A 16027-nucleotide genomic window follows, 5' to 3' on the forward strand; every position below is an offset into this window, starting at 1 on the left:
ACAGGGGCCTCCAAATTGCCTCTTTTTCCTGCCAGTACAGGTATGGACTGTCTGACATGCCTACTTGGATGCTGTCACCGATGTAATCCTCCACCATTCTGTCAATGGTGACAGTATCATATGCAGTGACAGTAGACATGTCAGAAATTGTTGCCAGGTCCTTCAGTCCGGACCAGATGTCCAAACTTGGTCCTGCCTGCCCTGCATCACCGCCAGCGGGTTGCTTAGGATACCTAAGTTTTTTCCTGGCAGCCCCAGTTGCGGGAGAAAATGAAGAAGGAGCCGTTGACGTGTCACGTTCCGCTTCAGCTGACAGTGTGTTCACCAGCAGGTCTTTGCACCTCTGCAGGCTTGTGTCGGCCGGAAAGAGAGACACCACATAGGCTTTAAACCTAGGATCGAGCACGGTGGCCAAAATGTAGTGGTCTGATTTCAACAGATTGACCACCCTGGAATCCTGGCAAAGCGAATGAAGGGCTTCATCCACAAGTCCCACATGCCGAGCGGAATCGCTCCGTCTTAGCTCCTCCTTCACTTTCTCCAGCTGCTTCTGCAAAAGCCTGATGAGGGGAATGACCTGACTCAAGCTGGCAGTGTCTGAACTGACTTCACGTGTGGCAAGTTCGAAGGGCTGGAGAACCTTGCACAACACGGAAATCATTCTCCACTGCGCTTGAGTCAGGTGCATACCCCCTCCTTTGCCTATGTCATAGGTGGATGTATAGGCTTGTATGGCCTTTTGCTGCTCCTCCATCCTCTGAAGCATATAGAGGGTTGAGTTCCACCGTGTCACAACCTCTTGCTTCAGGTGATGGCGGGGCAGGTTCAAGAGTGTTTGCTGGCGCTCCAGTCTTCGGCACGCAGTCGCTGAATGGCGAAAGTGGCCAGAAATTTTTCGGGCCACCCAAAGCGTCTCCTGCACGCCCCTGTCGCTTTTCAGAAAATTCTGCACCACCAAGTTTATTGTGTGAGCAAAACATGGGACGTGCTGGAATTTGCCCAGATGTAATGCCCGCACAATATTGGTGGCGTTGTCAGATATCACAAATCCCCAGGAGAGTCTAAGTGGGGTAAGCCACTGGGCGATGATTTCCCTCAGTTTCTCTAAGAGGTTGTCGGCGGTGTGCCTCTTACTGAAACCGGTGATACACAGCGTAGCCTGCCTTGTAACGAGCTGGCGTTTCTGAGATGCTGCTACTGGTGACGCTGCTGCTGTTGCTGCGTAAGGTGATACATCTACCCAGTGGGCTGTCACAGTCATATAGTCCTTAGTCTGCCCTGTTCCACTTGTCCACATGTCCGTGGTTAAGTGGACATTGTGTACAACGGCATTTTTCAGGACACTGAGGACACTTTTTCTGACGTTTCTGTACAGTCTCGGTATCGCCTGCCTAGTGAAGTGGAATCTAGACGGTATTTGGAACCGGGGACACACTACCTCCATCAATTGTCTAAATCCCACTGCACTAATGGCGGATACCGGACGCACGTCTAACACCAACATAGCAGTCAAGGCCTCAGTTATACGTTTTGCTTCAGGATGACTGCTGTCGTACTTCATCCTCCTCGCTAAGGACTGTTGGAGGGTCAATTGTTTAGTAAAAGTAGTGGTGTTCCTACTTCCTCTCTGGGATGATGAACGACTCCCAGCAGCAGCAACAGCAGCAGCGGCAGCAGTAGGCGTAGCAATGCAGGATCCTCCAGAGGAATCCCGGATAGGAGAGTCAGTCATGCCAGTGACATGGCCTGCAGGACTACTTCCGATCCTGACTAAGGAGGAAATTGACGAGGAGGGAGTTGACGGTGTGGTTTGCAGGCGCTTGGATACAACAGGACAACGGGATTTAGGTGTCCCTGGACTGCTTACGGTCTTAGCCAAAGTTTCTGAACTTGACAGTAACTTTTTATGAACGCGCTGCAGGTGCCGTATAAGGGAGGATGTTCCTAGGTGGTTGACGTCCCTACCCCTACTTATTTCACCTTTACATATGGTACATATGGCAAGACAGTTGTTGTCCGGATTTGGATAGAAATATTGCCAGACCAAAGAGGTGGAATGTTTGGTCTTCTGCCCAGGCATGACCGTGATGGGCTTTTTCATCCCACGGACAACAACTGTCTCCCCCGGAGCCTGATTTAAACAAACCACATCACCATCAGAATCCTCCTCGCCAACTTCCTCCTCAGCGCCAGCTACACCAGTATCCTCATCCTGTTGTACTTCAACAGTGACATCTTCAATTTGCATATCAGCAAGTGGACTGTGGGTGCTCCTTTCAGCACTTGCAGGGGGCATGCAAATGGTGGAAAGAGCCACCTCTTCCCGTCCAGTGCTGGGAAGGTCAGGCATCGCAACCACCACCACACTTGGACTCTCCTTGGGGATTTGTGATATCTTCTTAGAAAGCACAGTTCTTCGCTGTGCTTTTGCCAGCTTAACTCTTTTGATTTTTTTAGTGGGAGGAGGGCTTCCATCGTCATGTGAAGCTGAACCACTAGTCATGAACATACTAGGGATCGACCTTAGCCGTTCCTTGCCACTCCGTGTCGTAAATGGCATATTGGCAAGTTTACGTTTCTCTTCAGCTGATTTAAATGTCTTTTTCAAGGTCATTTTCCTGAACTTTGCCATTTGGGATTGTATGTGCCCTCTACTATGACATTGGGCATCGGCCTTGGCAGACGACGTTGATGGCATGTTATCGTCTATGTCATGACTAGTGGCAGCAGCTTCAGCACTAGGAGGAAGTGGTTCTTGATCTTTCTCTATTTTATTTTTATCGGAGAAAGTTTGGTCCTCCATTTATGTTATATCGATTTGATATATACGTGCGGCTAAACACAGAAAATAATTTTTTTTTTGGTTTGGACTGGAGTGTACTTTGTGGGTTACAGCACCCTTTAACGGTCAAGCCAGCCGGCCCTTTACTTATGACACAGGCGCACTCTTGGCACTACTTTGTTGATGCACGTGCGGCTACTGCGCACACAATTCACAAACACAGAAAATAATTTTTTTTTGGTTTGGACTGGAGTGTACTTTCGGGGGTTACAGCACCCTTAACGGTCAAGCCAGCCGGCCCTTTACTTATGACACAGGCGCACGCTTGGCACTACTTTGTTGATGCACGTGCGGCTACTGCGCACACAATTCACAAACACAGAAAATAATTTTTTTTTTGGTTTGGACTGGAGTGTACTTTCGGGGGTTACAGCACCCTTAACGGTCAAGCCAGCCGGCCCTTTACTTATGACACAGGCGCACTCTTGGCACTACTTTGTTGATGCACGTGCGGCTACTGCGCACACAATTCACAAACACAGAAAATAATTTTTTTTGGTTAGGACTGGAGTGTACTTTCGGGGGTTACAGCACCCTTTAACGGTCAAGCCAGCCGGCCCTTTACTTATGACACAGGCGCACGCTTGGCACTACTTTGTTGATGCACGTGCGGCTACTGCGCACACAATTCACAAACACAGAAAATAATTTTTTTTTTGGTTTGGACTGGAGTGTACTTTCGGGGGTTACAGCACCCTTAACGGTCAAGCCAGCCGGCCCTTTACTTATGACACAGGCGCACGCTTGGCACTACTTTGTTGATGCACGTGCGGCTACTGCGCACACAATTCACAAACACAGAAAATAATTTTTTTTTTGGTTTGGACTGGAGTGTACTTGGGGGTTACAGCACCCTTTAACGGTCAAGCCAGCCGGCCCTTTACTTATGACACAGGCGCACGCTTGGCACTACTTTGTTGATGCACGTGCGACTACTGCGCACACAATTCACAAACACAGAAAATAATATTTTTTTTGGTTTGGACTGGAGTGTACTTTCGGGGGTTACAGCACCCTTAACGGTCAAGCCAGCCGGCCCTTTACTTATGACACAGGCGCACGCTTGGCACTACTTTGTTGATGCACGTGCGGCTACTGCGCACACAATTCACAAACACAGAAAATAATTTTTTTTTTGGTTTGGACTGGAGTGTACTTTCGGGGGTTACAGCACCCTTAACGGTCAAGCCAGCCGGCCCTTTACTTATGACACAGGCGCACTCTTGGCACTACTTTGTTGATGCACGTGCGGCTACTGCGCACACAATTCACAAACACAGAAAATAATTTTTTTTTGGTTAGGACTGGAGTGTACTTTCGGGGGTTACAGCACCCTTTAACGGTCAAGCCAGCCGGCCCTTTACTTATGACACAGGCGCACGCTTGGCACTACTTTGTTGATGCACGTGCGGCTACTGCGCACACAATTCACAAACACAGAAAATAATTTTTTTTTTGGTTTGGACTGGAGTGTACTTTCGGGGGTTACAGCACCCTTAACGGTCAAGCCAGCCGGCCCTTTACTTATGACACAGGCGCACGCTTGGCACTACTTTGTTGATGCACGTGCGGCTACTGCGCACACAATTCACAAACACAGAAAATAATTTTTTTTTTGGTTTGGACTGGAGTGTACTTGGGGGTTACAGCACCCTTTAACGGTCAAGCCAGCCGGCCCTTTACTTATGACACAGGCGCACGCTTGGCACTACTTTGTTGATGCACGTGCGACTACTGCGCACACAATTCACAAACACAGAAAATAATATTTTTTTTGGTTTGGACTGGAGTGTACTTTCGGGGGTTACAGCACCCTTAACGGTCAAGCCAGCCGGCCCTTTACTTATGACACAGGCGCACGCTTGGCACTACTTTGTTGATGCACGTGCGGCTACTGCGCACACAATTCACAAACACAGAAAATAATTTTTTTTTTGGTTTGGACTGGAGTGTACTTTCGGGGGTTACAGCACCCTTAACGGTCAAGCCAGCCGGCCCTTTACTTATGACACAGGCGCACGCTTGGCACTACTTTGTTGATGCACGTGCGACTACTGCGCACACAATTCACAAACACAGAAAATAATATTTTTTTTGGTTTGGACTGGAGTGTACTTTCGGGGGTTACAGCACCCTTAACGGTCAAGCCAGCCGGCCCTTTACTTATGACACAGGCGCACGCTTGGCACTACTTTGTTGATGCACGTGCGGCTACTGCGCACACAATTCACAAACACAGAAAATAATTTTTTTTTTGGTTTGGACTGGAGTGTACTTTCGGGGGTTACAGCACCCTTAACGGTCAAGCCAGCCGGCCCTTTACTTATGACACAGGCGCACGCTTGGCACTACTTTGTTGATGCACGTGCGGCTACTGCGCACACAATTCACAAACACAGAAAATAATTTTTTTTTTGGTTTGGACTGGAGTGTACTTTCGGGGGTTACAGCACCCTTAACGGTCAAGCCAGCCGGCCCTTTACTTATGACACAGGCGCACGCTTGGCACTACTTTGTTGATGCACGTGCGGCTACTGCGCACACAATTCACAAACACAGAAAATATATTATTTTTTTAGCACTTGGAGGGAGCACCCCTGATGGACAGAGCACCCCCTGGACAACACTACAGCACTCCTTTAGGACTGGGACACTGCACAGGACTTTGGAGTGGACACAGCCCCTATGGAGAACTGACTGCACAACACAGTCCAGCCAGCCCCTATGGACTTTGAAGTAGTGGACACAGCCCCTATTAACAACAGCAGCACAGCACAACACAGCCAGCCCCTATGGACTTTGAAGTAGTGGACAACAGCAGCACTACACTACACTACACTACACAGCCCTAACTCCCACCCTCCCTCTTCACTGTCCACAGCCGAGTGAGAAAATGGCGCCGACGTGTGTACCTTATATAGGATCCAAAACCCGCGAGACTCGGAAGGCGGGAAGATGACGTTTTGCCTCGATTTCAGATCCGAGTCAGGCGGGAAAAGTCGAGCCTGACTCGGATCGGACTCGGATCGGGGGGGCTCGGGGGGGTTCGGATTTCAGAAATCCGAACCCGCTCACCCCTAATATCCATATAACATTAATCTAATAGCGTGTGTATAGCAGTGGCGCATTAGAGCACAGAAGGAGGCCTCCTCCTTCCCCTCACATATCTAACTGGCTGCCTGCTAGACAAAGCCACAGCTTCACTTCTTCCCCAGCGAGTAATGTCTATGGCCTCCCCACTCATTATCCCCCTCCCAGTGGTGGGATGGGACCAGGGAACAGAGGTAAGTAAGGTGGGAAGAGAGGAGGGGGACAGAGATGAAAGAGAGCGATGGGGGAGGAGGACAGAGACGAAAGGGGGATGCAGAGATGCAAAAGAGACATACAGGGGGAGGGGGGAAAGGAGGGACAGAGATAAGAGAGATAGGGGCAGAAATGGGAAGTTGGGGGTTTCTGTCAGAGCTTGAAGCTGTCCTTACAAGCCCCCCAACTGCAACACCCCACGTTAAGGCTTGAGGAACACAGGGAGTGGTATAAAGCTGAAGAGACACAGGCTAGACATTGTTGGAGGGAATGAGCTCCTGTGCTGACTCCTCCCAGTTCTCTGTAAGGTAAGCTGACGTACAGTTAGACAGGCCCAGCCACTGACATGCGCTACTGCACATGCGCAGCGTCTCGGCCCATCCTTCCTCCCGGCCGTTCAGCGTTTATAGACACACCTCAGAGACTCGCAAGTATAATAAGCCCTAAAGTGCTTATAGAGTACCACATTCACAGTGTATCACTACCGGTATTTTAAAGGAGCGTGGCACAACCACAGGCCGATGCATTTATTACTCTAGAGCCAGATGCACTACAACGCCCAGCAATATGCTAAGCTCCAGGCTGCTCTAATTTATATATTCTGCATATCGCTGACACCTGTGATATCCCTGTGTCCTGTGCTACCTGTTGTTCTACCCGATCCAATAAAAGAACTGGTTAAGATGTACCACATGTGGACTAACTGCTACCAGCACCAACAACTGCGTCACATATTCAACACCACATATAATTCTACCCAGATATATTGTACCCTGATACATCAACCTGTCTGGGGGATTACTGCACCCAGCATATCCACTTGCGCATTACTGTGACAGTTTATTGCTAATTAGGTTACACCCAGCCTGCTGTCATCAAATACTCTGCTAATAGGCATGAGGCTTGAAAGATACAGGGTGGGCATGAGGCTAGAGAGAAACAGGGGGTGCATGAGGCTGGAGAGACAGAGGGCTGGAGGGCAGTAGGCTGGAGATACACAGTGGGGCTTTAGGCTGAAGAGAACATTGAGGTACGGGGCTGGTGAGACACAGGAGGGATGAAGCTATATGGCGGTCACCCTAGATAGCAACTCTGCTAATGACGGGTCAAAAATACTAGTACTTAATATTTCATTGTATTGTTTTCTACTCCTAAATTTAACTGCAATTTGCTTTTACTACATTTTTTAGAAAATACTTAATGTTTGGGAGGGTTATTACATTTGCTTTATTATGGAATAACTTGACACATGGTTTCCCCATGTGTAAGCAAATATAAATATCACTGAACACTGGGCAGAGTACAATAAATAAGGCAAATGCTCCAGTTACAATATTCAGAGTCATTCCAGCATGATAGATTTCCACAAATAATGCGATGAAAGGAAATAAAACAGACACATTTTATATTTGGTGTAAGACTGAAGAACATTTAAACATAACAACATATTCACTAATAGTTCACGCAAAATAAATTTCATTGGCTTGGCAAGGAAAATGGTCTATGTGACATAATGGCATTTTCTCGTGTGCATGAATACAGAGTACAGAATTGTCAAGGGACAGTTTGCATGGTACTAGTTTTCAAGGGGTATGTATGTATATATATCATTGTAGTTTTTAGGCCCTAGCCTTCATGATGGTAGTTGTTAGTAGATTCCTCACAGTGATGTAAAGGACACACTTGGGATCATGTAAAGGTAAGCACATTTCTGTTTTATGTACCCCAAAAATGCATACTGCCATATGCAGGCTTGTTTGCATCTTACACTTATTGCTACTTATACTTGGAGAGACAGAAAGGTGTAGGGAAGAGTCAGACAAGTGTAGGCATAGTACAGTAATGCGGCTGTTGTTGATCTGGATGAATACACTTGTCAGGGACATATCCCTTGCCAGTGCTGGTGAAATGTTACGCAATCACTGTGGGTCTGATTCAGAGGTGGGCGCAATGCCCGTCGCTGCTGTGATCCCTTACGCAATAGTTATGATAAAATCTGCAATGTCGCAGCATTAGGATTTGTATTGATACACTCACTATCGGCGTCTAAAGTTTACTGCTTTCCTAGAAAGACGCACCATCGGTCCCAAAGAGAACAAACTTCACTAGTATCAACTCTACTTGCTCCCAAAAACTGCTTTACACTTCATGTTAGTGTCACATTATCACCGCAGTCTTGGTTCGTAACAATGAGGAATAATATATGAAGTGATACCATCCAGTAAATTTAGCACTATGCTACCAAAGCGGTCGCTTAGGGCCCGGTGGGTTCCCAGGTTCATACCGACAGGGCTGTTTAATGGAATGCATTTTAACTTCCGGGCCCTGGCAGACTGTCAGCGCATGGGTTTGGCATACACTGACTGGGGGTTGGGGGGATTTGGCATACACTGACTGGGGGGGAGTAGGGGGGATTTGCCATACACTGACTGGGGAGTGGAGGAGATTTGGCATACACTGACTGGGGAGTGGAGGAGATTTGGCATACACTGATTGGGGGGGGATTGTTTGAAAAAGGGGGGGGGGCCCAAATCAGTGTCTTGCTTAGAGTTCCATGAGGTCTAAATCCGCCTCTGTCTCCATCTATTTAGTTGTATACTATACCAATATTGCACAAGGCAACACTCAGGGGCCTATTCATCAACACTAAAATAACATTTTTAAGGACATTTTCCTTAAATAACGTTATTTTGGTATTCATGAACAGACTTAGCACAGTAGATATCACAGATATCTCCTTGCTAAGTTCCCCTGCGTTAATTTCCACACTCCCCATACATTAGTATGGGGATGTGGAAATTGTGGTATTCATCAAATTCCGAAAATTATGAATTTTTGGAATTTGATGCAGTTACTATTCGCCACTGTGAGGTGGCGAATAGCAGAATCGACTTACCTGTATCCGCGTGTGCAGGTCCCCCGACGAGTCCCTCCGGCGCTCTGCTCTGTCCTCAGGCTCCGGAGACTGGTCGGACATGTGTGCTCCCCAGCAGAGCACAAGAAAGTTTAGAAAAAAAAAAATTTTTTTTTTTTCTAATATGTCATGTGGTCTGCTGGGAAACCACATGACAGACCAGCTGGATGAAGCCGAAGGCTGCTGCGCGGACAGGTAAGTCGGGGGGGGGGGCCGGGGGGTACACAAACTTAACGCATCTGTAGGCAGTGCTGCGCATGTGCTGGTTTTACAGATGTAACAGCGCATGCGCAGCACTGTTTCCAGATGCGATAAGGTAGTGTAGGCAGGGAAAAGTATCTATTTCCCGAAAAGCTGTCATCGCAAAAATGACAGCTTTTCGGAATAGATACTTATGGAGAGGTGGAATGATGAATTCCACCTATAATTAGCTAGAACTCCATGAGTTCTAAACCTAATTATCTCTAGAGAATTTTTAGGTTTAATGAATAGGACCCTCAATCTGTTGAACAGGAATGTAAAAAGTATTCTTAAGAAAAAATAAATTAGTTAATGAAATATTTGAAAATATAAATTACTTTATGCAAATGGCTCCAGAAGCTCCTAACATCCCTGTAGCATGATTTGTTACATACATGTTATTTGTTGGCCGAGTAGCACATACATTTCTGACCACATGGCAGTCTCTTAGGGGTATATTTCCTAAGAATTGTGTCTGGCCAAGATTGCACTTCTGTGCGTGTTTTCCCTGTTTTTGCAACTCAGAGATTTACTAAAGCAAAACACATGTGTAAAAAGTAAAAACATGATCTGCATAGAAACAGACGTCGAAACATGGAAATTGACTTCAATAGACCATTGAACCAACTTGCAAGTACTTTCCATAGACAGTTACACAACTCATGGATTTACTAAGAATCGTGTTTGCAAACACAGAGCAAACTCACACCAAAGTAAAATAATCATACCTATAACTTTGTTATAGGTATAACAAAGTGTTAATAATTAACACTGTCCCCCATCAAAAGCATAACCAGCCCTGGAACTCTGAGCCCTTTCTGGTACAGGAAAATTGGAGGAAAAAAACTACCCCTACTGCATACATGCCTACCCTCCCGGGTTTTCGCGGGAGGCTCACGATTTTTCGGGTAACCCCCCGCACCCCCGGAAGGGTAGGCATTTCTCCCTAGTGAAGTGGGCAGAATGAGGAGAATACCCGCGGCAATCGCGGGTCTCCGTGAAGGGGGCGGGGCTTAAGATGTGATTCTGCATGAATCACAGCATTTGGCCCCGCCCCCTATGTAAATTTGACCCAATCGCTGCAGTTTTGCAGCGAGGGGGCGGGGCTTAATGACGCGACTCATTAGGCCCCACCCCCAATGGCCCCCTGCTGCTTCTCTTATCCGGGCTTCTCCTGGGAAGAGATTTATAAAGGTAGGTAAGTATGCCCTACTGTGAAGAAAATATAAAAAAAAATCACACAGTACACAGACACCCTTAACCCCTGATCCTCGAAAGGGGAACCCCATTTTGTTGGGGGGTCCCCATTTTCCAAGGATTACCAGCCCTGGGAAGACCAGTTTGGGACTGGGGAGTGTTTTGGCAGGTTGATCCCACGCTGTGTGTCCTCCTGCTATGGCATTTCCACCTCGGCTGGTTCAGACCGGTGCTGATTATAGGAAAATAAGGGGAACCCCACACCAGTTTTTCCCCCAATTTTCCTGTACCAGAACGGGCTCAGAGGTCCAGGAGTGGTTATGCTTTTGTATTTTTTGGGGGAGGGGGGTGACCCCATGTTGTTTTTTTCTTAATTTTTAACACCTTACACCTACAACTCAGAAGCACTGCAGAGAATCTGTGCAGTGCTTCTGCACAACACAATGCTCACAGACAGGTCTATTACTTTCAGCCCAAAACGACTGAACTTGCACACGATCAAACATGGTGGCATAGACCATCGAAAATCACGATTCAGTGAAATGCGATTCTTAGTAAATCTGTGTGTTTGATTGAGAAAAACTGACATGTGTCCCAGCAATGCCCAGCACGTTCATTCTTGACCAGACACGATTCTTATTAAATTTACCGCTTAGTGTGGTGAGGATGACTGTACACACAAATGAATAGCGATCATCTTCCAGCTTGATCAATTTTTCTTAGATTATTATTGAGCAAGTCATGTCCTCATTGTCACGTCACTGGGGATTTGTAGATTTGGATCAGAACCCTTAAAAAGAAGGTTATGAATGGGTGCTTGTAAATGAATAGATATCTTGTCTAAAATCATGGATAGAGTGCCGGAAGCATGACAGGTATATTCTCCTGATGATCCTGCACTCAGAACTGTAGGGGACAGAGGGCCTGACTCAGCATGGATTGCAATTGCAACAGCGTACGCATATTGGCTGATTGTTTCTTACTGCGCATGCCTATGCACCGCACTGCGCATGTGTGGTGATCGCACTATGGAATCCATCGCAGAGTGAGTGACAGGCCGTGAGCGTCTGGGGGTGGTGACTGGGGAGTGGTTGCAGATACGCAGGCCGTTGGAACGCTGTTGCATGGACGTGCATAAATTAGCCACTGTGATTGCCTACCCAGCCTGAGAGCTCACTGCGTGCGACAAGACTTGCAATTTCTGAGACAGGTCAGAGCTGCAGTAATTGTGCGTGAGGGGCCGATGTGATGTATACGCAGGACTGCAAAGTATTACGGTTGTGAGAAGACAGTAGTGGGTGCTATGCTAGCTGAGCGGTGGCAGACATTAGTATATTTTCACAGATTCATTGTGTGCGATTACGCAGCTGCGATCCATGCTAAATCAGGCCCAGAAACAGGTAGTAGATGACCACAGCGAAGTACCTGTTGCACCAGTGTCAGCCTGCAGGAGAGGATGAACTGGACAGTACTAATAGATGGTTGCACCAGCGTATAGTGGGACACCTGCTGGAATGGGTGCAGAATAACCCAGATGGTAGGTGCTTTGGATGAATGCATACTAAATGAATTAGAGTCAGCATGCATTAGAATGTAGGACACTGGAAGCTGAGTCAGATGCAGATACTGGAACAGAGCTGGTAGCCAGGAACCAGGAGACTGTTCTCAGGAAGATGAGAGTTGTTCTATCAATGAACTGGACACAGGAGATGGTTTAAATAGGGCACTCCCAGCACCTATTGGCCGAGCAGGTCATGTGAGTGCATCTGCTGGAATCCGGTTGGTAGATTGTAGTCACGTGGATAAATCCAAAATGGCTGCGCCCGTGCGCCATAGGAACTGTCAGGAGAGTAAACACCAGGCACACAGCACTAGTGCCAGCTCAGATCTCAGGAATGCCAGAACAGACAATGGAGGACACAAAGGGAAGCGTCGTGACACAGACGGACCTGGTAACTGGGTCTAAGACACCGATGTGTGACACCCGTGTTACCCCTAGTCTGCTCCCTTCTTTATCTTGTTTGTAGATATAGTAGATCTGTACACATCATGTTGACTGAGGGCTCTACAGTACTTAAAGGCACATTGTGATTTGAAAGGCAGCTTCTCTAGTCACATGTGTGCACTTAGACCCGGCATCCATTCGTGTATTAAGGTTTGTATACACTAGACGATTTTTTGAATGATTTGCCCGATTCCGACGCATCGGAACACAAATCGTCAAGTGTGTACGCACTATGGACCTCATTCAGACCCACTCGCTAGATGCGATCGCTCGCATCCAGCGTATGTAAATTGTCAAAGTGATGCCATGGGAAGCGATCGCTCGCCAAGGCATAAGCACACCCACTTTGGCTGTGCGAGCGATCGCTCTGTGTATGCAGACACCCATTAGCATATGTAGAGATGCCCACTAGCACACGTCATCTCCAGGAAGTGTATTAAAACATTGGTACATCAAGCACCATCGGAAGCGATCACACCGCTTGTGGTTGCCTTACCCTGCCACAAGCACTGCAAGGACTTCAGTGTAAAAAACAGGCATGTGAAGTGTACTATGACGCTGCCTGTTAATTATGCACGCCTTAAAAACGGCGATGAAACACTCAGGCATGCCTGCGTTCGCACCTCCACATTATTAGTGTCCTGCCCCTGTTACCACCCACAAACGGCCTCTCCTGTCACTCATTTCACTGGGCTGTCTTTGCTGGGCGAGGGAGCGGCCTGCGATCACACAGAGTAGTTTGCACACGCGCAGAACGAAGCGTGTGCATGCGCACTCGCAAACCATTGGGCCACTTGCGAGCGCACATCGCTAGCGATCGGGTCTGAAAGGTTCTATGCCCTACATGCCAACCTGACGATGCGGCTGACGACCCCATGCAGTGGGATGTGGCAGGGGCCGGCATATCGGGCGGTTGGCCCCGGTTCGTCTAGTGCAGTGGTTCTCAAACTTGGTCCTCAGGACCCCACACAGTTCATGTTTTGCAGATCACTCAGCTGGCGCACAGGTGTATTCATTACTCACTGACACATTTTAAAGAGCCACAGGTGGAGCTAGTATCTCACTTGTGATTCTGTGAGGAGACATGGAAAACATGCACTGTTTGGGGTCCTGAGGACCAAGTTTGAGAAACTGTGATCTCGTGTGTACCAGCAGCATCAAATATGGAACATAGAGGCAGCAGAACTAAATAATAATTATATGCACAGACCCATATCTTATTGGGGTAAATATAGGGGAGCTTTATATCTGGACATCGTATCATTGTAATTTATGACGGTGTATATGATAATAGTCAAAATAAATATATATTTATATACATGTACAGTACCTGTTAGTAATCTGGCCTGGATTTCCTTGCAAGAAGATGAAACGTGTGCAGAGGTGCTGGATCATTGTTACCAAGAACAGAAGAAGCCAGTATGGCCTTAATAAAATAAAAGAGCACAGTTATAGGATGCACTATATGACTATGATTGCCCCTTTCCACAAACTCCAGGGGATTTTTAAAACACTCTCATGTACCAGAAACAAAAAGATTACACATTGCTAAATAATGGTTTCTTACACGGTATCCCGCTGTGTATTAACATGTAATGAAAAAGGGCTTACTTACACTATGGTTAGATGGTTAAAGGCATGCTCTGATCTGAATGAGTTGTATTAGTAGCTGTGACCACAGCTTAGTATATTGGCATTTATAGGCAACCTCTAGAGCTTTTATTTGACTGTCACTATGTGAGCCTAAAGTGTGATATAATCACTAGTGTATGACTAAGCTTTAATTATATGGGTCTCATTGTAAAGTTTGATGCACTTTGCTCCTAAAAGTGCTAGCCTGAAAAATAAAATGCATTTTACACAGATTGCAGACCTGGATTTAACTTGATGTGTCCAGCTCTGCAATTGTAGCATATTCACCAAGATAGAACAGTAGTAATTGTGCTAGATTGACGTTACAATAAAACAGGAGTACGCCAGAAGATGTGGCTTGACAGTGGTAGCAGTAAATGCTGAAGTTGCAGTACCCAATTTGTATACAATCTAGTGCATTGTTTTAGTAAGGTCTAAACAATTTAATTTATCCATAAATTACTATTTACCAATATTGCAAATAATTATTTATAAACACAGCTCATAGGATCCAGTACTACTAACTTCATATTTGATTTCTGAATTAATTTCATACAGTAAACCAATGAATTACATTGGTCTACTGTATGAAATGAAAGAGTTATGGTTTATAGACAAAGAAAGGCAATAGCTTAAATATTTTTTCCTGACATGATTGTAAAGCAAATCTATCTTCTGTGGCCACGTCTCACTATTCAGTAGCTTGTCAATCTTTGTGTTCACAGAACATAGCTCTGCATCCTCCTGTGCTGATTATGTAACAGATAGCTTCTGCTATTTAACTGACATTTGAGCACTGCCATCATCTAATTTTCAGAAAGTCCCTCCAATAGGAAAACAGGAGCACCAAATATGTATACGCATGGTCCAGATCTGATATTTTACAATGGGTTAAGTACTAATGTGACTTATCGGATATTCCCAGAAAAGCGCTGTGTAATTGGTGGGTGCTATATAATGAAAGGATAATAATATTAAGCGTAGGGAGATCCAAGATTTATTTCTGCCATTCATAATTTTGCGAACTTTGTACAATACTGTTTTGTTTGTTTTTTAAATAAATATGTGTATAAATGTATAATGTATAAATGTGTATGTGTATAAATATGTGTATTTTACAGAAGATGTCTTCTGCCTGTAGCAGCTGTATACATTATACTTACCATGTTTTTTCCAGGATTTGAAGAATAATCTGGAACTTCCCGTACGCAATTGGAATAATGACCAGGAATGTAATAATCAGATGAACAAGAAACAGGAGTACATGTTGCAGGATGAGCCCTTTAGGAATAAGAAGCACAAATATATCTCACTATACAGTGACTTGTCTATGGTCAGAACAGCCAGATCTCAGTATGCAATAATAGAATTAGTACTAGGGGGCAGTAACTACTGTACCTATACAAGTCACCGCAGCCTGGTAACTTATGTGACTCATCCAGCTTGCAAGAGCGGGTGGTGATGGATGAAGAGAGTGGGAGTTTAGAAAAACCTGCGAAACCTGACCAGCACACAAAGACTGCAGTGCCCACCTACAAAACAACAACAAATTTCAAGTAAATATAAATACAAATAGGAGATAAAATTGACAGATATCATGTTATCCATAATTTAGGGAAATACTTATTAGATAGCTCAAAAAGGGTAATTTATGATCTGCACAATATGGGTTACAACACAACAATGCTTATGCTAAAGTGTATTTCAATGGGCATGACCTGTTAACTGTGGGTTGCTGATTGTGTGGATTAGGAAAACAGTAAAAATGTGACGTACTATACTACCACTTTAGGACTACCCCTGATTTATATACATTTTTATTTTTTTCTTCCAAAATACTATTATGTAACTTAATTTACACTGTAAAATTATCATGAGAACAATGAGGTGCTGT

General features: G+C 45.8%; 1 protein-coding gene across 4 annotated transcripts in view; it reads right to left on the bottom strand.

The window, feature by feature from the left end:
• STRA6 (signaling receptor and transporter of retinol STRA6) overlaps nucleotides 1–16027 on the bottom strand; it is a 92950-nt gene that overhangs the window by 15235 nt on the left and 61688 nt on the right. For all 4 annotated transcript variants that reach the window (XM_088446212.1, XM_088446211.1, XM_088446214.1 and 1 more), the window contains exons 13-15: nucleotides 15532–15665; nucleotides 15297–15414; nucleotides 13832–13927 (exon numbers count right to left, since the gene is read on the bottom strand). In XM_088446212.1, coding sequence (XP_088302338.1) covers nucleotides 13832–13927; nucleotides 15297–15414; nucleotides 15532–15665 — 348 coding nt within the window. The remainder of the gene's footprint in view (nucleotides 1–13831; nucleotides 13928–15296; nucleotides 15415–15531; nucleotides 15666–16027) is intronic.

This window comes from Taudactylus pleione, unplaced genomic scaffold (assembly GCF_031769625.1).
Source record: "Taudactylus pleione unplaced genomic scaffold, aTauple2 ptg000019l, whole genome shotgun sequence".
In the NCBI taxonomy this organism is placed as follows: Eukaryota; Metazoa; Chordata; class Amphibia; order Anura; family Myobatrachidae; genus Taudactylus; species Taudactylus pleione.